We start from the raw sequence: 26912 nt of genomic DNA, 5'->3' as shown, positions 1-26912 counted from the left end.
GTGCCCCACCGCGGGGTTCGGTGTAAGACCGGAGCTGGCAGAAGGATTCCGTCCTGGGAAAAATAAAAGTGTTCGAGGGGAACACTTGAATGTCATTGGGACATTTGAACCGCCGCGTCCTTCCTCCTGAAAACGAACGAGTCTCTTGCCTGTTGGCTTTCTCCACAAACATCCCTTGCTGCAGAACCAACAGTAATACCAAGACCTTCATTTCAAACCAGCCCTTCACCATGTCTGCCGCGACTGTCTTCGACTCCACGTTGTTCGGCAACATCTTCGGTACCGAGGAGGCTCGTCAAGCTTTCTCCGAGAGATCTTATGTTGCCAACCTGATCAAGGCCGAGTGCGCTCTGGCTGAGGCCGAGGAAGCTGAGGGTATCGTGCCTTCTGGTACCGCTGCTGTTCTCAGAGAGCACTGCGATGTCTCCAAGATTGACTGGCAGTTGCTTGCCGCCCGCACTGAGATTGTTGGCTACCCAGTTCTTCCCTTGGTTGAGCAGATGTCAAAATGGGTGCCGGAGGAGACCTGTAAGTCGGCCAGTGAGCTCGGTTGGGTGTTGTATACGGGAGCTAATACAAGGTCTTCTCAGCTGGATACATTCACTGGGGTGCCACGACCCAAGATATCATGGACCTTGCCTCAGTTTTGCAGATGAAGCATGGTCTTGAGATTGTCGAGCGCCTCCTCCGCAAGGTCACCTCGACCCTCGAAAATATGTCCGCCGCCTACCGAGACGTGCCAATGGCCGGCAGAACACACTTGCAGCACGCCCTCCCCATCACCTTCGGATATAAGTGCGCCGTCTGGCTTGCTGGTTTCCGCCGTCACGTCAAGCGTCTCGAGCAGATCAAGGAAAGCTGCCTGCTTGTTCAATTTGGTGGTGCTGCTGGAACTCTCGCTTCTTTGGGCACCTCGGATAGCGGTATTCGCGTGCGCAAGCGTTTGGCGACCATTCTTGAGCTTCAGGACCCGGTTATTACCTGGCACGTCGCGCGCGACACTGTTGCGGAAATCATCAACTACCTTGCCCTGGTTGGTGGTAGCTTGGGCAAGATTGCTCTTGACTTGATTGTCATGTCCTCAAATGAGCTGAACGAGGTATGTCTGCCATGACGTCATTTCAAGTAGGTTCCATACTAACATGACTCTATCCAGGTTGCAGAGCCCTACGTTCCTCACCGTGGCGCGTCCTCCACTATGCCTCAGAAGCGCAACCCCATCTCCAGCGAGGTCATCCTCGCGCAGTCCAAGATTCTCCGTGCCCAGGCTGGTCTGGTACTGGACGGCATGGTCTCCGATTTCGAGAGAGCATCTGGCCCTTGGCACTTGGAATGGGCCGCCATCCCCACTGCATTCATCTCCATTGTTGGTTCTCTTCACCAGGCTGAGTTCGCTCTTTCTGGCCTGCAAGTCAACAAAGATGCTATGTTGGCCAACCTGAAGTCTACCCGTGGTTTGATCGTCGCTGAAGCTGTGATGATGGACCTGGCTAAGTACACTGGTCGCCAAGAGGCACATGAGATTGTCTACAAGGCCTGTGTCGAGGCTCATGAAAACAGTATTTCCCTGCAAGAGGCTTTGGAGAAGTCATCACAAGTCACATCACACCTTGTCTCAACCGATCTCTCCAAGCTGTGCGATCCCACCGAGTACTTGGGATGCTGTCAACTGATGCTTGACGAGCTCCTGGGACAGAAGACTGTTCAAGTCAATGGCAATGGCAACACCACAAATGGCACACATTAGTTAGTTTGAAGGGAGGTTGAAAGTAGAAAGGCGAGCATCAATTCATGGCGAAGGCGTATACCAAGATAGAAATCACATTCATAAGTTGTCTTACACCGACCGTCCAACGCTGATTACACCATAAACGTGTTCGCGTCTTGAGACCGAGTTCTGCTACACAACTCACGGGCTAGAAAACAATGTTTGGAAGATCTCGAGAAATGGTTTGGATTATTTCATTCATCCATGAAAACCTTTGGTTTTGAAAGATAGTCTCCTTCTTTCTTTTGGACGCCTAGCGCTGCGTCTCACACCCCTGTATTTACCTACGTAAGGTATTTGACGATTGTCTCATCATTCTTCGAAACGCTCAACAGCTTCCTTGCACATGAATATGAAATTCTCTTTCTCTAATACTTGAAGAGAGGAAGAGTCCGTTTAGACTAAGAAATGGACTATTATGGCGTTGCTCAATGGGAAATGGCCCTCTTAGGCGGGATGTGCTGTGCTAGGTTACCCAGCGGCATGCAACTAACCGAGTCATGCGGGAACACCACTGCAGAATTTCCGCTGTGGGCGGCGCGTCCTGAATCTTCTCCACAACATCGCATCATCACCGACGGCTCATGCGCGCGCGACTACTCTCATGCACTGTCGCAAGTATATGGACTTGAAAGAGCTTGAGACTCCTTAAACTGATGATGTCGACGGCGCCGGTAGCATGAATGGACAGGAAACCCCGAGCGGAGCGCAGTCTGGACAAGTTTGGTGAGAGCTCCGCCGCTTGAGAAATTTACCGTCTGCTGACTTGCATCGCAGTGACCGCTGTCGGCGGTATGTATTTGACCAACTGTCGATGCGTCTTTGATCGAAAGAGCGCCCATGGGCATTGGCGCCAAACCCGCTGACATGTCTTCACACTTGCAGAAGAAAAATCCGCTGCTATGGGGATGGGGAGAAGGTGAGCTATTCCCGCGGACCGCTGAAGCAACCCGAGTGCCATCTGTCGATTTAACTGACGCATCCACCTGCAGTGCACGCCCTGCACCGTGGGTGGTGTCGCCTGTGTGGTGTCAACCAAGCTGAAGCGCAACCGAAAAAGGAAAAGGTACCCAAGAATCAGCTTTTCCTAGCTGCAGAATCCATGCTGATGGCTTTCTAGTTACTACGAGAATGAAGTCGTTGATGAAAGACGGAGCGGGTCGGCTCCGGTGAGAACCCCCGACTCAGCGGCCGGTGTGGTGGATTCGACTTTGAATCCAACAGAAACTTCACAGTCGCGAATGATCGGGCAATCCCAGCCAAGCGTTCTAGTAGCGAATGGTTCCGACAGATCGACATCAACATGGCCACGTCGTGCAGACATGATATCAGTCGCGAGGTCAAGACAGGGCCCCGAGCCTGTGATCGGCCACATGGGCCGACTTGTCTCCAACGATGATCAGATCGCCATGTTCGCAGGGTCTTCGACTGGGGTTCACTTCATCAGTCAAGCTGAACAACAGCTGCAGATGCTCCGGATACACACGGACACGTTTCCAAGCAGCGTATACAGCCTATACTTACACAACATCTGGGGTAACCCGCCGAAAGATTCCGAGGCGCAATTGATTGCTGCGATGGTTGGTCAGTTTCCTCGTAACGCTGCCGATATCCTCGAGGCCACAATTGATCGCTGGACACCACTTTACCCCATCGTACACAAGCATTCTACTTTAGAAGCTTTTCACAGACTTCGAGATGATCCGGAGATCGGGGATCTCAGTATTCTGCACCAAGTTCTAGGGCTTCTAGCTCTAGGAACTCTGGGTCTTCCAGGGACTTGCACTCAGACTCACGAGCACTTTCTATGCTTGTCTGAGAAGTACTACCACATGTCTGCAACTCTGACGAGCAAGCTGCATGAGAGACCCTCGTTACCAACGCTACAGGGACTAGAGATTGCCCAGATTTACCTCCAACTTTCGTCTCGGTACTCAGTCGCATCTCAACTTGGAGGCATGGCAACACGCATGGCGCAGAATCTCGGACTTCATCGGCACTCTCAACGATTCAAATTCGACCCCTTAGAGACAGAGCTGCGACGTCGCGTTTGGTGGTGCCAATACTCCCTCGACGCGTTAGCTGCCCTCTCCCACTCATCTTAGCCAATCGCTAACCCCTCCGTCAGATTCTCGAGTGCCTATCATGGAATGCCGCGATTGATACGGGACCAGGACGTTGACACCGATCTTCCTTCACGCGTAGACCATGACCAAGTATCACGCGAAAGCGTGGCCTTCCCTCTTCCGGGTGAGCGGTCACAGGTTGACACGGCCCTGTGCATGTTCAAGCTCGCAGTCATTGTCGGAGAAGCTCTGGAAAAGCTGTACACGACAACTCGTCGACGCGGTGGCGTAGCTAAGATCACACAGTTGCAGGCCGAGCTCACCATGTGGGAGCGAATGTTGCCGACTGAGAAACTGGCCGATGCAGACGACGATGGGGGCGACCTGCTTCCGGCAGTCAACATCGACACGTTTGAAGTCGCCTTCCTGCGCGCCGCCTTCTGCAACGCAACGGTTCATATCCACCGACCAGCATTGGCTTTCACAACGTCCGATCCGCAGTTTTCGGTCTCTCTTATTGCTTGTGGCCGCGCCTCTGCAGAGCTCATCCGCCTATTTGCGATAGGAATTGGCGACGAGACCACCCCTCGAAGATTGGACGCCGTCACCATCGCACACCTTTACCCAAATGGTATGCACATGCTTTGGCAAGCCGGGCTGACCATTCTCTTCGCTAGATGGAAGGGTCAGCCAATTACGACGGACGAAGAGGACGAGGATTTAGTCAGGACCTGCGCGACGACCTTGCGCCACCTGAGAGCGGACGATGCCAACGGCTACATTACACAATGCGCCGACGTACTGGACATGCTCCAAACAAAGACATTCTCGTCGAAAGAAGCCCAGCCACCGGTGCTTGACCAGTTGCAATGGAATGTTTGGGACTGGCCGATGGCATCGGCGTTGGAGCTTGCAAACACACTCGACGCCATGCCCTTGGATCTCCAGTTCGAGCCTGGCCTAGGACTTTGAACAGCCCGCCCAAAGATTACCACAATCCAATCTCTCTTCAGACGCCCAAGACGTACTCTGGTGGTTATGTCAAGCCTTCAGCTGCCCTTCTCGACTCGCTGCGAGCTGTCGGAGTTCGGCCTTAAAGGGCCTAGTGTCGCCACGATCGCCAGCATTCAGCCTCTCACATGCTATTTGGGTTTCCTTTAATCACATTGGTCCCGTATAAGGTAAAAAAAAAAAAAAGTGGCACGACGATGGCGCGGAATCTTCCATTTGATATAGAGACCGCGACTGTTGAGGACTTCAGGTGCCCCTTGCGGGACACGATAGCCCTCCTGTCAACTCCAAACTCCGAGAATACCCAACACTCCCATCGCATTGCGCCTCAGCTCTCCATTTGATTGCCAATATAACAGACTCCCATAGCAGGATTGCTGATTATGGTTCCATGGGAGAGCCCTCGAACACCATCGTCGGCACCCTTGACGATGGCTAGTCTCCTCTTACTGGCTCCCGTCACCTTGGCCGCAACCACCACAGGCGCCCTCGCAAGGGTCAGCATCTTTTCGGAAATTGCATACTCGACCGTGCGAGCCTGCGCAGCTGGCTGCCTCGTGTACAATGGCGCCTATCCTTGCGGGGTCGGCGGGTATCAAGACCTCGGGGTTGCTTTGCAATGCGGTTGCCAATCCATCAACGGCTGCTACTGCAACACTGGACTGGGTAGCTCTGCCACCTCATACATCTCATCGTGCGTCAGCAGGGGATGCAGCAAAGTCGAAAACTGGTCAGTCGATCTGACAAGCATGCTGGATCTGTACGATTCGTACTGCGCAACCGCCAACGGGCAAGCAGCCAACGCGCCGAACGCGCAAGCAACTCTGACGAGCGAGCGGACGTCCTTGAAGACCTCGGCTAGTAACGGCGCAGGTGCCTCGAATGATGGGCAGGCAACACAGACCTCGAGGCTCGACTCGAGCAGCACGTCGTCTGCCGAAGCACAACAGCCATCGGCAGCGGCGGAGAGCGGAGGGCTGAGCCGGTCAGATATTGTCGCGCTCGCCGCGAGCTTGGGCGTCGGGATACCTAGCCTGCTTATAGCTGGCTTGACGCTTTACTTCCAGATCAAGAAGAAGCGCAGAAATGCTGTCGGTGAGAGCTATCCTTCAGCGGAGCACAGCATCGCGCATCATAATGCGCCCGGTGGACACATGCATGAGAGCATATTGCCTCCAATACCTCAAGCAGCTCACCCCAAAGCCTGGCATTAGCCATAACGAGTGAGCATACAGTGAACCAGGGAGGGTAGCAGAGTCCACAGTTGGGGACTGGAGATGGAGGCTGCTCCGGTTGTGCCCAAGATAGGTCGGCGCTGGGAGAGTATAGATGTAAATATGTCAGCTCGAAGCTGTTTGTCGCTGTAGACCGTTCTAATGAAGGTGTGAGATGATTTCAACAACCAGAAAAAATGCAATGATGCTTGAATGTTATGCAAGGTGATACAAGTGAAGCCTGGGTGAAAACTCAACAAGGGCGACGTGCAGCTCGGCTAAATTGGTACATACCAGTCAGCTCCTTGAATTGACAGCAAGCTCGTGGTCATGTCAGCAGCTTTTGGGATTCGGCAGTCCCGTCCAAGCCGTTCAAGACAGTCGGTAGCAAACTGGCGCGCATCGGGCGGCGTGATGGAGACTTCAGCGATGACTGACAGCGGCCAGATTAAGCAGCGGGCTGAAACAGAGAACCTTTCTTCGGCCGGCTCGAGATACTCACCGCAACTGGCGAGTACCTCGACCACGAGAGTCGACATGTTTCTCTTAGCTGATGTTTGGAGTTCCTCGTAGTCGGTCTCGTCGTCAAGGTCAGGGCCCTGCTGGAGAATCTTGGAAGACTGCACCCAGACAAGATCGTTGAGGAACATGCGGATGATCCGAAGCGCGTTCCAATATCGGAGAGCTCGCAGAGACGGGTACTGAAGAGAAATGCCCTTGTACGTCAAGCGTGAACTCTGCCCCGGAAGCCTCGCTGTAAACTTCCAGTCCTCTGCGACACCTTGGCCAAGCCTCAAAGTCTCGATATCCAGATCCAGTGCCTCCCAAACTAGGTCTCGTCTGTTTTGGTCATGGACGCGCTCTATTCTCGACCTCAAACTAGCCACTCGGTCGACAATCGGAGCTGTCATGAGAAACGGATCACTGAGATCCAGCATCGGCTTCGCACTCTCAAAAAGCTGCAGCAGTCGAGGAGGAACCGCTCTCTTGGTATGCGCACAGCTGGTCCGGATGTTGCCACTTGAGTGGAGGAAAAGGGTGCGCCCGAGAGGCGTCTCCAGCTGCTTGGATCCACGCAGGCGGAGAAGCTCCACGGCCCCGACGGTGTGGGCGTTCCAACTGTCGAGAGACTGCTGACCTGTGAAGACGATCGCCTCGAAAAGGCCCAGTAGAAGCACGGCAGCGAGCGTCGAGTCCTGGACGGCAAGATCTGTGGAACTGAGACATTTGTTGGTTTGGCAGAGTGCTTTGGCGTAGTGCATTCGCGATTGCTTCATGAGATTCCCATCAGAGCACTTGAGGGCAAGGCTAGCGAAAGAGGCGGCCAATATGGCGGCCGACATGGCATTTTGCTCATTCAACCCGTGGGGATACAGTTTAGGTAGGTACTCGAAAGGCGAAGACGCGATGTATTCGACCATGAAATATGTGCGGGCAAGGTCTTCGATAGGGGTTGAAACATTCCGATAACGAACTACAGATACGTCAACCTCGGAGGAGGGATCTGCGGGCGATCTGAAAGCGGTATTCAACTTCCGAGCGGCATGAGGAGCGGCGCCGGCCGCTTTCGCCCCCGCCGCCGACGTCGATGCGACCGCCTCTGCATGTTGCCGTTGAGGAAGTTTCAGTTGAGAGGACGACGCATCCGCCGACGGCTGCGGCCGAACCTTGGCCTCGTGGCGCCTCCTCGGCTTCCGGTTCTGTACCTTCAAGGCGGCGTTCGCTGTCTCATCCCGAAATAAGAAGTCTGAAAGATCCCTGTAGCCGGGGCAGGTGATGTTCTTGCGGGAGCACTGAGTACATCCGGGCTGAATCCGATCACACTGCGGAACGGGAACGAAAAAGGAAGAACGTTAGCCTTGGCCCCCTTTGCGTCTCTCGGTCGATTATGTGCGAAGTGCGGCGATGTGCACTGCGGAAGTGGTGCGTTGCCGCCATCGTAGGGCTGACCTGACCGGTTGAAGCCCGAGGATACGAGCGGGCCAGTAGGCGAAAGGGGGGGGTTTGGGCGGGAAATGATGGGGGATGGAGTACGAACCCGGAGTCTTCCCTTGCGACAGGGGTAGCACGCGTCTGATGGCCGGCCGGAGAAGACCATGATCGGGATCTGGCCAGACAATATACTCTGAGTTTGGGCAACTGGCCGTGGGGGACTGTGGTCCGCCGGTCGAAAGTCCCTCACCGATGAATGTTCTCCTTGACTCGGCGCGGGGACTGGAGATAGTGTCGAAGTAGACAGACCAAATGGCGGTGCGTCAGCGCTTTCTTTCTTGTTGGTGGCTGTGTTTGGGGGCCGTTGCTACGCCGAAAAGCGTCGGAAGAACGGCGTTGGCTCCAACATCCCGGCTCTTTCACAACCTGGGTTCCACGTCGAGACGCCCACCCCATTTGGTTTAGTCTCGTATTTATGCAGAGAATTAATGAACATCTTGAGTCTTTGTGAACGAAGACCCGCCCGTATTGCTCCATGTTTCATCCCTGCAAACATGACTTTGAACAAATCATTCCAACCTCTTTACGGCGGTACGCGGGGGCTTCTTGGTGTCGTGAAACCCACTACACTCGGCGAAAACTTCAGCTGAACCGGGGTTGCTGAGAAGCACTTACATGGCGATGGCAGCAAATCTAGCCCCATTTGCTGCGGTATCAAGATGGAGGATTTTTTTTGCAATACATCCCTCCACTATGATTACGATGTAAGGCAATTGCCGGATATCAGCGCCGGTCGATTGTAGCGAATGCGAGCTGCCGGGGCCTCTTCATCAGTCCTGCTCTGCGGTCTATTGCTGCCTTGGCGTATATAGACCAACAGGAGCTGTTCAATATGGTAGCCCAATATGAAGAATAAAGCCTGTTGAAGCCAAACTAATCACTCTCTCCTCTTTCTGACTCTCCCAAGATATTGCACAATAATGGGCCACCCTTTTGACGGTAGAGGAGGAGTCTCTGTGGTAGAGGTGGCTATTTACGGCCCGAGTCTATTACTCTCAGCCTACGTTTCTTTCAAACTTGGATTCAATCGCTCCACTGGCTGGATATATACCGTCATATTCTGCATCGCCCGATTTCTTGGTTCTATCATTCAACTAGCCACGTACAACAACTCGTCTGTTGGCTTGGTGCAAGCTGCTCTTATCCTCAACGGAGTTGCTATTTCGCCATTACTCTTGGCAACGCTCGGAGTGGGTTCAAGACTGTAATTAACCCCTGACACAAAGAACATCTCAGGAAGCTTACATCTTGACAGCCTTGACTGGGTGAAGGCAACCAGAGGCTCTTCACTCAATACTAAGCACTTCAGAATCATCCAGGCTGTACTATTTGTCGGTCTGATCCTAAGCATCGTTGGTGGCACGAGTATGAGATACTCCTCAGACGGCACATACCAGCCCCAGGCCATCACGAAGGCATCTATACTACTATACCTTGCTGGTTTCATTGCAATCACGGCTGTCATATTCGTCTCCCGACAAGCCTTCACGCCCCTCAGCCAAGTCCCTCGCATCGAGCGACGCTTGCTTGTCGCGGTACTTTTGGCATGGCCTTTTCTATTGACTCGAATTATTTATTCGATTCTGGGGACCTTTCTACACAACAAGACGTTTTCCATGGCCAAGGGTGATCTGGGCGTCTACGTGACCATGGCTGTCATTGAAGAATTTGTTGCCATCGGGATATATCTAGCACTTGGGTTCTTCTTGTTGAGAAACGAGTCTCCTCCGACGGCAGAAATTGCCAATCGTGCGTGAAAGAGTCGGGCCGCGGATTCCGTGGAACCGGGACGCATCCAACATGGCGAGGAAGCCGAGCAAGGTATGCCTTATCGGCTGTAAGAGCGTGGGCCAGTAGTTCGAAAAGACAGAGTTCTGCACCTTATCAAGTACCTTAATAGTGGACATGGCAGTGTCGTCCAGATTCGTTGTCTCTAAGAAGCCGTGAGATTGCAGTTTTCAGAATTATCCAGTATCTAGGTATATATTGTGACGGCCACCCGGAAAGTAGAAACTGATTGACAGAAGCATCATACAGAACCCGACTGATATTGTCATATACTATACTGGTGCTATGCTTTGGTAATGGTTTGCGAAGGTGCTGTCTTTGCATCCATCCTAGTCGTAGCCCCATGCTTCTTCAACGGAAGAGTTGACAACTTGCGGCGATGGAGGTGCTGTAAATAAGTTAGCCTAGGCTTTTAAGCCACAGATTGATACGGTGCATACCAAAGCCGCCGCAACAACTGCCATTGCCTGCGCTATACGTTCGCTGCTGTCGATGGAGTAGCCCCAAGCTGTCTGCTCTCCTTCAGTACATGTCGCCAAGGCACAGGTTTTGCCTTGATCAAAATCGGACGTAAGCTGTTGCGTGTGACATATTTCGGCACCCACGTTCATTTCCTTCATGAAATGAAGCCCCCTAATGACTGCGGACGCGATACTGCTGCCGGATCCATTGACCCGTATCGTCAAGCCGTCCGCTGGATTGACTGTTCCAGTAACGTTCTCGAGGGTCCCGTCGCTAAAAACACTGATATTGCCGGTACTATGTCTTTCTGACGAAAGTGCATAGCTGGCGATGAACAGGTTGATGACCTCCTGATGACTGATCTCCCGAGCCAGGGCTTCGCACATCATTTGTACACGGCGACCGAAGTCAATCTGAAGGTCGACAGGAAGATCGAGCCCCCATCGTCGGCTGAGAATCCAAGTGGCGGCTGCCTTGCCGCTCTGCGAATTCACGCGGATAACTTGATCCATCGGAATACCTAGATCCAGCGGGTCGAGAGGAAGATAGGGGATGTCCCAAACCGGCTGCTCACCCCTCTCGAAAGCTTCGTTCCGCCACGCAAGCCCTTTACGGATGATATTCTGGTGGCTGCCACTGAATGCTTGTAGGGCAAACTCACCAGCGTAAGGTGCACGTTGGGAGATCGTCAGTCCAGTGAGTCTTTCAAACTTTTCTCTGATCTGTGGAAGATTTGAAAAGTCCAGACCAGGGTGAATACCCCTCGAGAAGAAGTTCAAAGCCAGAGCGACAAGATCAACATTTCCACAGCGTTCACCGTTGCCAAAAAGGCAGCCCTCAACCATACCAGCGCCGGCTAGCATGCCCATTTCCGCCGTGGCAATTCCGCATCCACGATCGTTATGGGGATGAAGCGATATTCTAATCTTTTCAGGCTCAGATAGGGAAGCCTGGAAAAGTTCGACCTGGTCTGCAAACACATTTGGCGTGGCTACCTCTGTGCTGGTGGCTAGGACGGCAACCAACGGATCCTCTTCAGTCGCCCCCCAGGCCTCTTTAACAGCCTCCGTGATCAATAACGCAAATTCGGGGTCAGCTTCGTTGTAAGCTTCAAGACCAAAGGCGAGAGTCCAGTGGGTGACGGAGGCAGATTCCGGATCATCTTTCGTGAGAGACCGTAAGAACCGAACTGATCTGACGGCCTGTTCTACAGCCTTCTCGCGGGTGAAGCCTTGGTATTTTAGTTGTTTGTCGCTGGTGCATATGTATGTGCAGATTGCGGCTCGCTTGGCTCCCCGTAAGGCTTCAACCGTGCGGGCCAAGAAGTCTTCACGCGTCGGAGAGAGTCCTCTGATCCGAACGTCGTCTGGTACGGCCCCAGGAGTCTCGATCAGACGGCGCGTGAAGTCAAATTCGATTTGGGAAGCCGCAGGAAAGCTTACTTCGATCTCCTTGTAACCAATTGAGACGAGCATCTGAAAGTATTCCCACTTCTGCTCCACAGTCTGTTTTAACGGGTAAGCATCACCTCTAAAGCCAAAATAGGCGTACCGCGTACCAATGGGTTGATGAGAGATTGGTTACCATCTCGAAGATCTGTAGACAACCATGTAGGCGGTCTTTTCAATACTCTGCTGGGCCATTTTCGGTTTGGATTTTCAAACTGCAGAAACCCAACATACTTATTCTGGGGGTCTGATAACCTCCATGAGAGTGAGTGTCAATTCGTGTGGGTTGGGGAGTGAAGGACGTACATCTTGAAAACTGATATTTGGTGTCTTTACGCAGGAGAACCTTCAATACAGAATGTCGTTGGCGCAAAGCACCTACTTGACTGAGGCGACGATGGCGGTTTTGATGAAGCAAGAAGAATCATAGTTGCCGGGCCCACATCTATAAGTCGTAACATCATAAGCCCTGCAAACCTTCTTTGAAATGGAGCTGATTCAGTATCTGTTGCATTTCCACAACGGCCCTACTAGGAAAGTTTAGACTGTGCAGCGTCACAGTGTGATTAGACGTCTACCAAAACCGCCGCCAATGAGAGAGCTTCCTGTGACTGAACCCCATAGCAAAACAGACTATGTCGTTGTCTTCTCGATGCTTTCTCAATTATCCGGCCTCTCGGCACACCGTGGTCCTGGACAACGCGGATGAACCTGACCAAGTCCAGATGAAACCTTTCGGTTGGCATCGAAGTGTGGAGCTTTCTCACCATTAGATCTGTCTAGCCCAGTTGCATGACTGGTATTTTTGAACTCTATTTCCATTTTCTACGTGCTTAACCCCAATGAAGAACTATGAATGTATCGCAAGCTTTCGGACCTGGGATGTCCCAAAAGAGAACGCACCGAAGACCATGAGTCAGGTCACTTGGTTTGTCCCTGGATGTAACAACGTTAACCCAGGTACAAGTATCACCGGTTGTTGTGTCTTGCCGCGTGGCGTTCCATTCTATCGGATAACACCTCGGACCGGTAGTTTGCCTCGAAGAACGAAGTCTGGCTGAGGCAGGCCATGATATTTGGTTGATCTCACCTTCGCTACCTATTCTGGATGAGACCCAATCTGACTACCTCGAAAGTCTCCGCACAGGTGACAATGCGCCGGTGGTCGACACTCGTGCCCCTCATTCTGATCCCGTAGCTTGCGTGCACACAGCCACGTGCATCCTCGTCTGCATGCGTAGCCCCATCATTCTCCGACTTCGTTAAATTGGACCCAAAACCTTATCCAGAACCCTGACAATTGCCTCAACCTCGTCCACTAACACGCCTCGGTATAAGCTCTCTGGGAAGCATATCTACAAAAGGCAAGAATCATGATGTTACTCACCGGTGTTGTAGTGCACTAGGCTGACCCGAACTACACCATCATCGTCGAGTCCAAGAGTCTTTTTAGCCAGTCTCTTGGAGAAGAAATGGCCCCAGCGTATTCCGACATTCGACTGTGTTTCGACGGCCTCTACCACGCTCTGTGAGGATCTTCCCCTCACCGTGAAACTCATAGTCGGTAGTCGAACTGTGGCCTCGGATGAAGTTTCTCCACAGATGGAAATGTCTGGTCTTGAGTCGAGGTACTCAATTAGGCGCTTCTGAAGTTTTTCTTCGTGCTGAGTGATCTCATCCCATGTCTTTTTGGGGTTCTTCCCAAAATAAGCGACAAGGGGTATAATGGATTGTGTCAACTCATAGCTGGCACCGGCGAGCTCCAGTTTATCCATCAAACTTGCAGATGGATTGAAATAATGTCCTAACGGTTTGAGTTGTTCCTGGGCCTTGCGTGAACCGTATAACAGGGAGATATGAGGCCCGTAGACCTGGTTTCTACGTGTCAATTCATATGCTATTGATGCCAGATGCTTTCATTCTTTATAAATAATCTCATAAGCTCGGGGAGCTCACCTTGTACCAAGAGAAGGCATAAAAGTCTACGCCAAGTTCTTTTACGTCAATCGCCCGGTGTGGGGCGTAGGCAACGCCGTCCACGCAAAGAAGGGCACCAGGAATCTCGTGCACCGTATTGGCAATGGCCTTGATGTCATGGATGCTACCAAGAATATTACTAGCATGTGTACAGGCCACAAGGCGTGTCTTGGTAGTCAATAGACTTTTAAGGGTCTCGGTATCAAGCTTCGGATTCGATCGATCAGCTGGAGACCACCACTTGATGTTCGCGCCAGTGATTTGGGCATAGTGCAGCCATGGATCAATATTCGACTCATGGTCAATCTCAGAGAGAATGAGTTCATCGCCAGCTTCGAGCTTAACGGAAGCGGCGAGATTCCGCAAGACCTGAGTGGTGGATGCTCCAATCACTCGAAGTTGAGGAAACCTATTAATTTTCAGTTTTCTTGTATGACAGCGTCGGCCTCACCAATTTCGTCAATGCCAGCATTGATGTACTTAGATGCGATCCGATAGGCCTCATCAAACTTGGCGGTTGATGTGCGCGATGTGCTGTAAGTGGCTCCAAGCTGGACATTGCTGGTTATGAGATACTCTGAAATACTGATCATGGTAAGCTCCTAGACGATAGCATGCCGTCGTGAGAGACATTAATTACCTGTGGGCAACACTGCCTAGCACTTGACTGCCACCAGCATTATCGCCAAAGATCTGGTCCTTCTGCAAAGATGGGAATTGCTCCCTGGCCTTCTCGACCGTGAATCCCGAATCCATGGCACTTGTAGTCGAAAAGTGGAATCCTCCAGCTCCTATCGTTGGCTCTGACCAGTGTTGCTATTGGATGACGATGCTCACGAATATCCGGCGGGGACCTGATTGATGAAGTAATAGTGGATTGGGGTAGTGCCGGACCCCCTCTTGTTCACACCGGATCGGTCTGGAGCCCACGTTTGTGCTGTCGCAGAACCCGCTCTGACCGCCAATGAGCACCAAAGCAGTGGTCGGCCTCGGCTGTCTTCTAGCTGCATATGCAGAAAGATGGCGACCGAATGAACCTGTACACCCGAAGTTTCTTCTTATCGGCATCTCACCCCTCATTATCGGCTCCAAACTACCCCTCACTCCTCAGTATCTCTGTGGATGATGAGCCCTTTAGGCTGACCTGTAAAGCATATCTCCGTTCAAGTCAGCTTTGGAAGGCTTCGCGTCTCGCCATCTTACAGCAAGATTTTGTACTGAAGAAAATATATTATGGAGCAGAGTAAGTAGACAATGGTCCATGTAGAAGAACATGCTCGTAGCTTCCATGTCTAACCTTCGAAATCTACTAGTCATCGAAGTAGGAGGAGTTCCCGTTCGGGTTGCACCAAACGGAGATAGTCCTGAAGCAATCGCATCTTTTAAAGGTCTCATACGAAGATTGAAAACGACTTCACTTGTTTCTCAGACTCCTCAAGCAATAAGTGAGCCATCTCGACAAGTTCGGGTACTACTATCGGTCGACTTTGATGCAGTCTCCGGATGGTTAGGTACAGGGCAGCACCCACGTAACTGCTTGGCAGACTATTCCTCAGGCTTCTTCGCAGGCCATGTTGGAGTGAGCCGTCTGATCCGTCTGTTCAAACGATTGGATGTTGCCGACAAGATGACTTGGTTCATTCCGGGCCATTCAATGGAGACATTCCCCGTGGAAACCCAGTTGATCCACGATTCGGGAGCAGAGGTCGCGTTACACGGCTATTGTCACGAAGACTGTACGAGACTTAGCACACAGCAAGAGAAGGACATCTTCGAGAAGTGCATCAAACTTGCTCAATCTCTCACTGGGAAGAAGCCTGTTGGATACCGAGCGCCCCTCTATCGACTGCGAGAAGAAACGATTGAGTTGCTCGAGAGTGAAGGCTTCTTGTATGACTCTTCACTAAGTGGTCACGATTCTCAGCTATATCAACTCACAAAAGGGCCGTCTCCAGTACCGGTAGACTATTCACAGCCTGCACAGACTTGGATGAGACCCTGTGCTTTGCCAGAGCCTTCCAAAGTCGTCGAGATCCCCGCCAACTGGTACATGGAGGATATGACACCATTGCAGTATCTACCGAACGTGGAAAATTCGCATGGATACGTGCCGTCTCAGTCGATTGAGCGGATGTGGCAAGACAGATTCGCTTGGCTTTGGAATCATGGACCGGACGGCGAAGGTCCTGCGGATTTCGTGTTTCCGTTAATCTTGCATCCTGATACATCTGGAATGGCACACATTATTGGGACTATTGAGAGCATGATTCTGTGGATGAAAGGTCATGGAACGCAAGTCGAGTTCGTCACCTATGAGACGGTAGCGAGATCGTATTTGAGTCAAAAGAGGCATGCGTGAAAATATCTGGTGCCTCTCATGGTGGATAGCAGTACAATTATCCAAGACGTCGAGAGGAGAATCATGATCCGCACGGACAGTAACAGATACCTAGGCCCTTCAATGGAGGGCTCACCGAGCTTCGGGATTGAACAATGAGAAAATAATACATGCTATATACTATGGTCGGAACTCCACATTGCGTGGAACGCACGGATGAGACTGCGTCGTATTCGCCCTGACTTGCGCACCCTAGGAACCCTGGATGCATGTTGTGTAATACGGGCCGAAGCATTGGTCCAGCCCAGCAAGTTTAAACTTTAACATATGACCCCGACCACACTGAAAAGGCACCGGCTGGCCACCTCAGAGAGCATTTCCCCGGAGGAGACGTGAAGAACGCTGTAGTAGTGGGCAGTTTCTAAGTTGAACCCTCACGACTTTCGTCGAGCTACCTTAGACTTTGCCAGTGACCACCCGAAGCATCCTCCTCCACGATGGCCGCGAATAGCTTCCAAACTCGGGTCCTGGAAATATTGAAAGCGACCAGAAATGTTGGCATCAATGCTGGCTGGACTCCAGCAGGTCTGAAATCCCTTGCTTCCGGGCGGACCATGGCAGAATCGACGGTGGATAGGCCAAGTTATTTGTACTGACCATAAGTAGACCAGGGTCTCAATGCTCTCTCAACTCTATCGTCGCTCTCAAAGAAGCTGCTTGAAGATGGAAATCCTAAAGAAGCAGGCGCGATCCAAGAGGTTCTCACTATTGCCACGGGATCTCCTGACTACGGAGGCATGGGACTTTCAACGGATATGAACTTATCAGAAAAAGACATAGATGAGGTTGTACTTTTGGCATCCGCATGTAAGAACTCTCACTCCCTCGTCCTTTGTCATATAGTGCCAAGAACGAGCCTGCTTCCCGGATCGTACTGAGAATCGGATCCGCAGGGCTAGAGTCTCTCAACTCAGCCGAAAGGTGCGGCGGACCAATCGTGCCCTTGGTCAATAGGCCCGCCGGCCGCCGTCCTATGAACGTCACGGAGAAGATATTCGCCCTGCACGACGTAAATCTTCCAGGATGGGTACGCACTGGGGACACCATCAGGATTTCCGTTGACTGGGTCATGGCCAGTGAAGCGACTTGGCACGTAAGTTTGGGCGCTTAGTTCCGTGGAGAGCACGCCCGATAACGTATGACAGGGCATGCTTCAAGCGTACAACAAGCTTGGAGACCCTGGTATTTTCTCGAACTCCAGGTTTTGGCTTGCAGGCGATCATGTTGTTGATCCTAGGATTATGGACACACCGCTTGTCCAGAAGCTTGTTGGCCAGATGGACTTTGCAAGAAAGAGGTTCAAAATGACCGAGTTCCAAGGCCATAACTACACCATCATGCATACAGAGTTCTACCGCGAGCGTGCACAGCCTGGACAGATAATCATCGGTTCTGATTCTCATACCTGTAGTGCGGGCGCTGATGGATGTCTTGCTATTGGCCTAGGCGCCACCGAAGTCACGATGGCGCTCGTCACTGGCGAGATCTGGTTCAAGGTTCCTGAGGTTGTTGAGATTCGCCTGATCGGCAAACCACGACGAGGCGTGGGTGGGAAGGACATTATCCTATATATTTTGCAACAACTCAAGCGCAACACCGTTGCGGCGGACAGAGTTGTGGAATATACTGGGCCAGGATGTCGGTGGCTGAGCCCCGACGCCCGCTTCGCTGTTGCTAACATGACAACCGAATTTGGTGGTATCACAGGCATTTTCCATGCGGATGAGGTGACGAAGCAGTTCATCGATTCTCGCAAGACGGCTCATCACAAAACCGCTTCTTACTACTTCAAGCCGGACGAAGGTTGTTCATACGCTGAGTCTCACATCATTGACATATCTCTGGCGCAGCCATTCGTGGCTCGATATCCTAGTCCCGATGATGTTGTGCCCGTGTCAGAAGTTTCAGGCACACACCTTGATGGCGTATTCATCGGCGCATGCACAACGGCGGAGGAAGATCTCATAATGGGAGCATTGGTTTTGCAAGCTGGTCTCGAGGCAGGAAAGCAGCCCGTTGCGGGAGGAAACCGCCGAGTGGTGCCGGGTAGCCGTCCTATAGCGGACTACTTGCGAACTTCCGGGCTCGCAGAGATCTATGAACGTGCTGGCTTCACCATCGGTGTTCCAGGATGCAGCTATTGCGTGGGTATGGGTGCGGATATGGCCCAGCCAGGTGAGGTTTGGTTGAGCAGCCAAAACCGCAACTTTGAAAACCGAATGGGGAAGGGTAAGTGTTATTGAAACATGGATGTGTCTTTTTGATATTTACTAGAGCTGATGATGTGTAATAGGGGCTATTGGTAGTTTGGCTTCCGCCGCAACGGTCGCTGCGTCCTCCTTTAACATGGTCGTGACATCGCCGCAGGAGCTCATCGATCTTGTGCCAGATGAGCGATGGAACAGCATCAAAGGCAAAGGCTCGCTTCCCGACGGACCTTTCACCCAACCGCTCTGGGTCGAGCCACCTGGACAAGACGCCGAGAGACAAGAGGGCGTAGAGGATGAGCAGGAATTCAAATTGACTGACGCCGGAGCGGGAGACAACGGGGCAACAGGATCTGGCACTATTAAGAGCAAGGTCTTTCGACTGGGAGACTTTGTTGACACTGATGCGGTACGTCTCTGACCCTGTTTTAAGACAGATATTAGACACTGACATTGCTGACTGCCGCTTATCAGCTTGCCCCAGCCCAATATCTCCTTATATCAAAGAATAACGAAGAGTTAGGAAGCCACTGTCTTGAGCACACCACTCCAGAGTTCCGACAGAAGGTCAAAGAAGGCTACGAGGTGGTCGTCGCTGGCAAGGCGTTTGGGTGCGGATCCAGCCGCCAGGAGTCTGTTCAATCACTGCTAGGTTTGTCTGTCTTTGACTGGATGCAATGTGCTTCTCAGCCCGGGGTATTAAGGACCATGCTGAACATTTGAAAACAGGTGCTGGGGTGAAGTGTGTTATAGCCCAGAGTTTTGCCTTCATCTACAGCAGGAATCAGCCATCTTTGGGACTATGGGGATTTATCATCAAAGATGCTCAATTTTACGAGAAGGCAGACATGGGAGCGGACATCGAGATTGATCTGGACCGCAATGTTGTAACGGTTGATGGGATGTCTTTCGATTTCCAGCTTTCTGAGCTTGAGAAGAAGCTTACCAAGATGGGCGGTATGACAAATGCATTCAACCAATTTGGACAGCGAATCTACGACGTCTTGACTGGGCGAAGCTCTAAGAATGGCAGTGTTCTCAAGGAACCTAAGGTTAAGGCCCCACAGGACGTGATGGCTTGGTAAACTGGGAAGGGTTTTGGACGCCACATTGAATCGACATTTCCCTAGATTTTCCAGCCTTTTGTCTATCCCCTCTAGCACTTAGTTAGATCATGGTTTAGACCAACCAGTTTCCATTCTCGTCCTCGTATCCCATGTCAACGTAAGTCCAGCCTTGCTGAGTCATAACGCCATCGATGACCATGTGCTGAGACTCAATGTTGTTAGAGAATCTTTCCTTCCTGATCGTCTTGTGGGCGTCGTTGATCTTGTTCATCTCCTCATCCGTGAGCCTGACCAAGCGGATGTTCTCCTCAATGCGCGATTTGTTCGCGCTCTTCGGGATAATGCTAGTTCCACGTTGCACAGCCCAGGATAGCGATACAACGCCAGTAGAACAGTCATGCGCCTTTGCGATGCTGGTGAAGAGTTCGTGAGTGAGGATTTCATTCTGCGCGGACCGCGATCCTCCCAGGGTACTAATGAAGTTAGTAATCTCGGGTGCCAAAGGAGCTGACGGTCTCACCTCCAGCCCATCACATGGATGCCCTTCTCTTGGCAGTAAGGCATCAACTTCAGGTTAGGGTTGAATGCGTGCATCTCCACCTGGTTTATGGCAGGAACAATCTTGGCCTCAGCTAGAAGCTCATCCATGACCTTCGGCATGAAGTTGCTAACTCCAATGGTCTTGCACTTCTCCCCAACCAGAGGCTCCATCAACTTCCACGTCTCAATGAAGGTAGGGCTCTCCCACTTCTTGAGAACCTTCTTCTCGGGAGCGGGCGTGGTGGCCCACGGCCAGTGCATGAGAAAGACATCGATGTAGTCGAGGCCAAGAGCATCGAGAGAGATCTGCAAAGCTGCCGCCGGGTCGTGGTGCCACTCTCCCCAGAACTTGGTCACCACAATGATCTCGGACCTAGGAACGCCACTGTTGCGAATGGCCTTGCCGACGACCTCCTCGACACCATAAAGCTGGGCAGTATCGATAAGGCGGTAGCCGACCTTGAGGGCGTGAATGATGGACTCCTCTAGGGCCTTGGCGTCCTCTGTTCCTTGACTGCCTGTAGCATGTCAATATAACGTGTCTAAACAAGCCAAGGCTGCTTACTTACCTTGCCAAGTTCCCAATCCAACGGCAGGGAATTCGAGTCCTAGGATTTGCCCTGTCAGTCCTGCAACCTTTCCCTGGTAAGAAGCAGCGCACCGTTATTGAGCTTAAACGTCTTAGTGCAAATAGGCGGCGCCATGGTGTCGACTGTAGATCTGTGATAACCGACAGATGATCTGGTAGTTCTTGGAATCGGAATATTTCCCGAGTCGTCAAGAGGTGGTAGTCGTAGATCGGCGCCGTCTGCTGTGCAACCTCTACTGCGGGGAAGCAACGTGTCTGGGCATGACGTCATTCGAGCTAATGAGCAGCTTGTGCTGTCATTGGCTTGCATGCGATGAATTAGTGGTTTTCAACACTCATTGAAAATTGGAAAACGGCTGGTTCTGGGGGAGAAGATTTACCCAGGCTGTATATCTAACATCTAACATGGATATCAGAAACGAAGTCAAGGATGCGGTCTTACAACTGGGATAAGCGCAATACAATAGTACCAAGCACAGGGGCCCGCAGCATCACTTTCTTACATATGCACGTTGGTTCTTAGACCTAGCGACGGCTTCTCATAACATTTCATGTTTTCCTTTGGGAACGTGACATCATGCAAGGCTCCTCAGTGTTCCTCGACCAGTAGCGTAGTTCTCTGTATCAGCAGGTCGGGCCGATGCTGCTGTCGTGTTGGGCCGCATAATCCATCCCCCAGAGCAGCCTCATGTCACCCAACATCGACTCGGCGCAAGCAAACCCCTTTCCTGCGATGTCTGAGACCACAACTTCCACCCTCTTCTGATATTCGACCTGCCTGACCTCCATTGCAACACCCATCAAAATTACCAAGTAGCACCATGACTCAAGACCAAGCATAGGAACTCTTTGCTCTAGCCTTTCGAGAACAAAGACACCATGTGCTTCGAGATCAGGCATGTCGTGCATGTGCGGGAGGTCCTCGTCGATTAGTTTCCATGTCGGGTCCCAGAAGGTCCGGGTGAGTCCCATGAGGGCGAAATGGTAGAAGACCTCTCTCATGCAACCAAAATCGTTCCCTTCCACGTCGTCGTTTGCATCGTCTCTGCCGCGAAACATCTCCATCACGTCGATCACTCTACCAGAGCTTTCGACAACTTCCTTTCCAGATTTCAGCAACCCATAGCTGGCCAGAGCCTCCTTGAGCTCGTCCTCAGTTGCTTCAGATTCGTTTTGACGGTCTGCAATGATCTGACGCGCTTGTCTCACCCATTTTGTCGCTCTGTATTCAATTTTTTCAGACTTAACAACCCTCCAGTACACAGATATGTTGTTTTTGATAGTAAGACTTACCTGTGGTGTAGCCGAGCAAAATTCACGACATATTTGCAGTAATGATGGAGGATCGCGGCATTTGCGCGGATATTGCTGGTAGCTGAGTCAATGTCTGCGAATGGTGAAGGATCGTAGAGGTCAACATCGACGAGATATGTGTCTTCAAACGAGATCATGGCATGGTAGCCAGCCATAAGAGAATAGTTGATGAGAAGGCCCCTGTCGAAATAAAGATGAGGGCCTCGTCGTTCTTTCTCTAGTTGATCTTGTATTTTATCTGATAACTTGCGCAATACTGCTTGGAACAGGAGCCATGAACGGGCTACCATTGCCTGGAGTTGTTAGTCGAACCAATTTTACATATCCTAGCGCCGGGATCTCTTGACTTACCTCCATGTAAGCGAGGAGAATGCCGAATACCAGCGTCAGGTGTTGATCATGGCAGTCTGGCGATGTGAGGATATCCAAGAAATCATTCAACTTGTGACGGTCTGAGGCAGCCACCGCAGCTGCAGCCGCCTGCTTTTTGCTCAAGTCTCCCCTTTTTTTAAATTCGAGAAGGATTTTGCCGATGGTCATGATAACAGTCCTCACGGGTATGGATGTTTCCAGGTACGTTCTCAAAAATGAGAGTGAAAACACATCCGTAAGGGGCGAAGGCGAATCACCGACGAATGCGAAGAAAGCAGTCGTGATTTCATGCGGCAAAGGTTCCAATACACCTGGCGTGGTGTTGAGATCTCCAGGTGTTGTAATTTTTGAGCCAATAGTACCGGGAGATGAATGGCTCATTGGCGACGCGGAGGTGGAAGATGACAACGATCTTTTCCGTTGACGGAGCCGTCGACACTCGCACTATAAGTCTGATAAGTATTCTTCGTGTAACAACGAGTCAGAATATGACTGACCATTGCCCATAGCTGGCGGCAAGATGGGCATCGTCGAGCAGCCGCAGCGGCTTTGCGATCGCGAGGTCCGGTCGGCTTTCGTATCCTGTATCCATCCATGGCCATCCTCTTCTCGCTCCTCTACAATCTAGGAAGACGTTGAAGGCGCGCGCACTTAAAGATGAAGTGCTAAGACCGATCGCGATCGGCCAATTTCCGGAGATGTAGTCAAGTGCCGAGAAGGAGTAATTCGTATCGGCAGCTTTCCCTGCACGGCGGTAGGTCACAGGTGTTCATGAGATCCAGTCGACATTCGGCTCAGAGGACAGGGTTCAGGACGTTCACGTCGGCGTGGAAACTCCACGTGTGCATGAATCTCATGTTACCCTCAAAGTTTCCAGGTTATGAAAGTCAATTATCATTGGGCGGTTTGCTGGCGAGGCACCATAGGACGGCATGATGATGGGGCGTCCGGACGGCCACACCAGAATGTGAACAGAGAGACAGAAAAGACGGGGAAGAGATGACTGGGAGGAGGTGCGACGAACAACCGATTTTGAGTTTAGGCCCCATTTGCCGGGCCGCACTACGGGGCGAATTGCTCTTCGAAACGAAGAAGACCCCCCCGCTGCGTTTGAGTTTTGAGTAGGGTAATGTTTGCCCGATCCGTGCTGTGACGCAGACAGCAATGAAGTTGCCAAGCCAGGGGCGTGCGCTTTTGCCTTTGTCTTTAGTTCGCTGATGATGGCACCGCCTGCCGACGAGTATGTGCAGCCGATCTCCACGCCTTCAGCCTCAATTGTGCATCAATGACAACATTCAACCCTACAGCCGGAAAAGGGGAATGCGTTTGCGTCGGACTCCCACAGTTGTCCGTGAAGGCATAATCGCCTATTTCGTTCAGCAGCCCAACGCAACCTGATGCACCTTAGGATACCCACTCTCTGACAGCAACTTTAGACGACCTGACTCAGAATTCCGGAGAATAAGCCTAAACAAGAGGATGTCCAAGGCCTTGGCTGAATAAGGGATGCCGGTGCTGTCAACGGCTTAGTTGCACGGGACTGCGCCGGGCAGACAGGCAGGGAAGACAACCAGACAAAATCGAAAATAAGCATAATCTGGTTTCTAGATCTGGCAGCAGGTCAAGGTTGGTGAGCCAATACATTAGTCGTGTTTACGAACACGGAGCAGCCCGTAGCGCACGTTGCAGGCAGTATTGTCTTGCTTAGGCTGATTCTAGACTAGATTGACACGACACATATTATTGTTCGCTCTGTATTGACCCGGCGGAGTGCTCCAATCGCCGAAGCTAAGACATTGAAAGCTTTTCCGCGCAGGAACTGCCGCGAGATCTTTGTGTTACGTTTGGGGGAATAGTTCCCGTGGAACAGATTCAACTTCCATGCCGTTATGAACCAAACAGACTTGAGTCAGTGTTGCTCGGCGCCGTTATGAAGCCCACGAAGCTTGTTACCCCGGTATACTGCAAAATTACGCGCAACTGCTGCGAAGTAGTCTAAGCGGCTGCGTTAGTACCTTGGTTGGCAATGACAACTAAACCGACACAACTTTTTTCTCCGTCTGGTCCCTCTCCTCAAGCCCAAACTCAGTCTCCAATTCTTTTCTCAACTTGACCTCTCGCTCAAGAAAGCTCAGCAAAAAGGCGAGCCCCGCAAACGAAAGCGCAATAAAAAAGACCTTCCTCAAAGCTCCAGTGAAAACCTCAATAATCTGATCCCTGACGGGTGTAGAGAAACTCTCAACGAACACCTTCGTCGCGCTCGCATAAGCATTCCCATGTCTCAGCACATCCCTCGCCCCAGCGTCATCAACAATCTTAGCATATTTCGCTGTGTAGGTGTTGAAAATGGCAGCTGGAATAGCTACGCCCCAAATCTGGCCAAAGCTCCGAATAAACGACCAGATCGCTGTTGCTGCCGCCTGGTCCTTCTCTTCTAAGCTAGCTTGGAAGGCCGGCAGAAGCGTGTTGAGGAGCATCCCTGACCCCAACGCTGGCACCACTTGGACCAACACCCATGCCGCTGTGCCGCTATGTCGGTCTAGCAGGGTCCAAACGCCGAAGCCGACGGCAAGGAGCGCAAAGCCAGAGATGTGAAGGGCTTTATATCTTCCCCAGCGGCTGAGTACCACCGCAGATACAGCAGCCCCTGGAATGGCAATAAGGCAAACCGGTAGTAGTTGCACGCCGGACCGTGCAGGGGTTGATAGCTTCACGGCTTGGAAGTAGAGAGGGAGAAAGAAGAATGCCCAGTATACCATTGCCGAGTTGAGAAAGGTCGTGGCATAGACCACAGCTGAGGTGCGGTTGGCGAACAGGCGGAGAGGCATCACTGGCTGTGGGACTATTCCGGATCCTTCGAAGACGCAGAAGCCAGCGAGACCCAGAAGACCGAGAATCAGGGGGACGATGACCTTGTAGGAAGACCAGGGATGGACGGCGCCTGCCCAAGTAAGAGCAATGAGAACGGAAACTGTCGATGTTATCAGAATGGCGTTGCCGATCACGTCGATTCGGCGAAGTTTGTCCCCGGTTGTAGAGGTCCTATCCCACTTCACGTGGAGGAACAGGTAAAGGAGGACCAAGGAGCAACCACCAACAGGCAGGTTGGTGTAGAATACCTGCGTGAGTCAGCATTTGCCAGAGAAAAGCTAAGGGAAATCTGACCCATCTCCAAGACGTCTTCTGCACAATGATTCCACCAACAAAGGGGCCTATCGCGGTTCCAATTCCGTAAGTGACTAGAATGATTGCAATATAGTTTCCTCTCTCTCTAAGCGGCACAAGATCTGAGATGATGATGTCGACAATCATGTTGATACCCCCACTACCGGCTCCCTGAATCGCTCGGCCAGCGATGAGCATCGCAGGGCCGTTTGCACCGCCACAAATGCCGCTTCCTAGGGTGAAAAGAGCTACGATGGCGATGTTGAGGTATCTGCGACCAAAGAGGTTTGAAAGTTGGCCGAAAAGCGGTTGGACTGCTGCGCTAAGTCTCAAAAGATCAGAGATGAGTTGGCATGGATGCATACGACTGGATAGGTTTACCTCGTTAGGAAGAATATGTTGGCGACCCAGACGTAGCCGCTTCCAAACTTGAGCTTTTCGACAATTGTGGGCAGCGAGGTGACGATGACTGTATTCTCCAGCGATGCTAGAACGGAGGTGATGCACAGCGCAAACAAGATGGCCCAGAAACGGTAGTCTTTCTTGTATGAATCTGATGCATTCAACCCAGCTGCCTCGGGGGTGTCACCGGATTTCTCGTCGATGTGAGGCTCTGGCATGTTGACGGACGTGCTGATAATTTTGTGGATGTGGTTCTGTGTCAGCTGCTGTAAGCTTCGCTGGTGGTTCGAAATCTGCCGAGGTTCAAATCGAGCTTTTGAAGAAGAAGTATTCTGCCGTTGCAAGAGATAACAGCGCATCTTTCACCTCTAGTACCCCTCAGTATTTAGCATAGTAGCTGTGTTAGAAGGAGAATTTTGATTCCCTGACCACGATGATCGGAGGCTTCCTGATGATCATGTTGCTGACGGGCTTACGACACGATCCTTCGACAATCAGTCGGAGGCTTTCGCGAAATGACTTACGCTTTTCATCGGGTCCTATTGGACGGTCTTATTACATCAGCAACTGGTCACAATGACACCAAGTCCGAACCCGTCTGGGCCATCTCATAATGAATATTCTGTATAGCGAGAGAAAGCACGTCTTTGTTCATTGCAAAACGACACTAATTAGAACTCGAGGACCCAGGTATCACATTACTCCTATTTTCAGCTAACGAGCCAATAATTATGGTCGCTTAGCAATGCCTTATGACTATTGGGCTCCTTATGTTGCCCTTCGGGGTCCCGGACCCAAAGCAGTAGCGAGATCTTGTATGCATCGGCTGATATATGCACATGCTTCCATTTCCGGGGTTTGCGCTGGCCGCACGATTGAGAGCGCCTCTGTTCTCTGGTATCTAGAACCATGATATTCGTCAGTCTCCAGAGCCGGCATAAGGAGGTTGGACAGAACACAAAACTCCAAACATACCCTGTAGCCACCGTCATTACACGCAGTGAAGAAATAACCGCGGCTGGTCGAAGCGTAGCAAGTGGATTTCTGCAGAGCAAGTGTCTGAGTTCCAAACTGGTGCTTGAAGACGTCGACGAGCTGTTGGAGGATGCGGCGGCCCCCGCCCCCAGTGGGT

The 26912-nt window shown here is 51.7% G+C and overlaps 9 protein-coding genes across 9 annotated transcripts; 4 read left to right on the top strand and 5 right to left on the bottom strand.

Annotated features, from left to right (window-relative positions):
• Positions 1-230: 230 nt before the first annotated feature.
• On the top strand, positions 231-4806 carry GCG54_00002861 (uncharacterized protein; the record flags this gene model as incomplete). Its single annotated transcript, XM_045402943.1, has 5 exons — positions 231-528; positions 591-1099; positions 1157-1746; positions 2889-3845; positions 3897-4806. 5 exons carry the CDS (start codon positions 231-233, stop codon positions 4804-4806), a joined length of 3264 nt encoding a protein of 1087 aa, XP_045264674.1.
• A 470-nt stretch (positions 4807-5276) lies between these two features.
• Positions 5277-6059, top strand: GCG54_00002860 (uncharacterized protein; the record flags this gene model as incomplete). The annotated part of the gene is made up of 1 exon (XM_045402942.1): positions 5277-6059. The coding sequence occupies one exon, from the start codon at positions 5277-5279 to the stop codon at positions 6057-6059; it is 783 nt and encodes a 260-aa protein (XP_045264673.1).
• GCG54_00002859 (uncharacterized protein) lies at positions 5492-7402 on the bottom strand (the record flags this gene model as incomplete). The annotated part of the gene is made up of 2 exons (XM_045402941.1): positions 5492-5879; positions 6354-7402. 2 exons carry the CDS (start codon positions 7400-7402, stop codon positions 5492-5494), a joined length of 1437 nt encoding a protein of 478 aa, XP_045264672.1.
• Positions 7403-10122: 2720 nt separating this feature from the next.
• GCG54_00002858 (2-isopropylmalate synthase) lies at positions 10123-14527 on the bottom strand (the record flags this gene model as incomplete). The annotated part of the gene is made up of 7 exons (XM_045402940.1): positions 10123-10227; positions 10280-11806; positions 11860-11897; positions 13137-13620; positions 13706-14095; positions 14164-14311; positions 14367-14527. Coding segments are annotated over 7 exons (2853 nt in total), but the record flags the coding sequence as incomplete, so codon positions are not given.
• Positions 14528-15014: 487 nt separating this feature from the next.
• Positions 15015-16085, top strand: GCG54_00002857 (Peptidoglycan deacetylase; the record flags this gene model as incomplete). Its single annotated transcript, XM_045402939.1, has 2 exons — positions 15015-15572; positions 15801-16085. 2 exons carry the CDS (start codon positions 15015-15017, stop codon positions 16083-16085), a joined length of 843 nt encoding a protein of 280 aa, XP_045264670.1.
• A 476-nt stretch (positions 16086-16561) lies between these two features.
• Positions 16562-19416, top strand: GCG54_00002856 (putative aconitate hydratase; the record flags this gene model as incomplete). Its single annotated transcript, XM_045402938.1, has 7 exons — positions 16562-16706; positions 16731-16931; positions 17018-17217; positions 17270-18353; positions 18418-18740; positions 18806-18983; positions 19061-19416. 7 exons carry the CDS (start codon positions 16562-16564, stop codon positions 19414-19416), a joined length of 2487 nt encoding a protein of 828 aa, XP_045264669.1.
• A 94-nt stretch (positions 19417-19510) lies between these two features.
• On the bottom strand, positions 19511-20642 carry GCG54_00002855 (Glycerol 2-dehydrogenase (NADP(+)); the record flags this gene model as incomplete). The annotated part of the gene is made up of 4 exons (XM_045402937.1): positions 19511-19871; positions 19919-20456; positions 20508-20558; positions 20600-20642. 4 exons carry the CDS (start codon positions 20640-20642, stop codon positions 19511-19513), a joined length of 993 nt encoding a protein of 330 aa, XP_045264668.1.
• Positions 20643-21151: 509 nt separating this feature from the next.
• On the bottom strand, positions 21152-22815 carry GCG54_00002854 (uncharacterized protein; the record flags this gene model as incomplete). The annotated part of the gene is made up of 4 exons (XM_045402936.1): positions 21152-21749; positions 21821-22134; positions 22193-22657; positions 22711-22815. The coding sequence occupies 4 exons, from the start codon at positions 22813-22815 to the stop codon at positions 21152-21154; spliced, it is 1482 nt and encodes a 493-aa protein (XP_045264667.1).
• Positions 22816-24246: 1431 nt separating this feature from the next.
• On the bottom strand, positions 24247-26073 carry GCG54_00002853 (Efflux pump FUS6; the record flags this gene model as incomplete). The annotated part of the gene is made up of 3 exons (XM_045402935.1): positions 24247-25332; positions 25379-25700; positions 25760-26073. Coding segments are annotated over 3 exons (1722 nt in total), but the record flags the coding sequence as incomplete, so codon positions are not given.
• Positions 26074-26912: the final 839 nt, after the last annotated feature.

Source organism: Colletotrichum gloeosporioides (genome assembly GCF_011800055.1).
Source record: "Colletotrichum gloeosporioides strain Lc1 chromosome Unknown consensus_42, whole genome shotgun sequence".
Lineage (NCBI taxonomy): Eukaryota > Fungi > Ascomycota > Sordariomycetes > Glomerellales > Glomerellaceae > Colletotrichum > Colletotrichum gloeosporioides.
The sequence above is the reverse complement of the archived record's forward strand: the minus strand, read 5'-3'. Positions and strand labels throughout refer to the sequence as shown.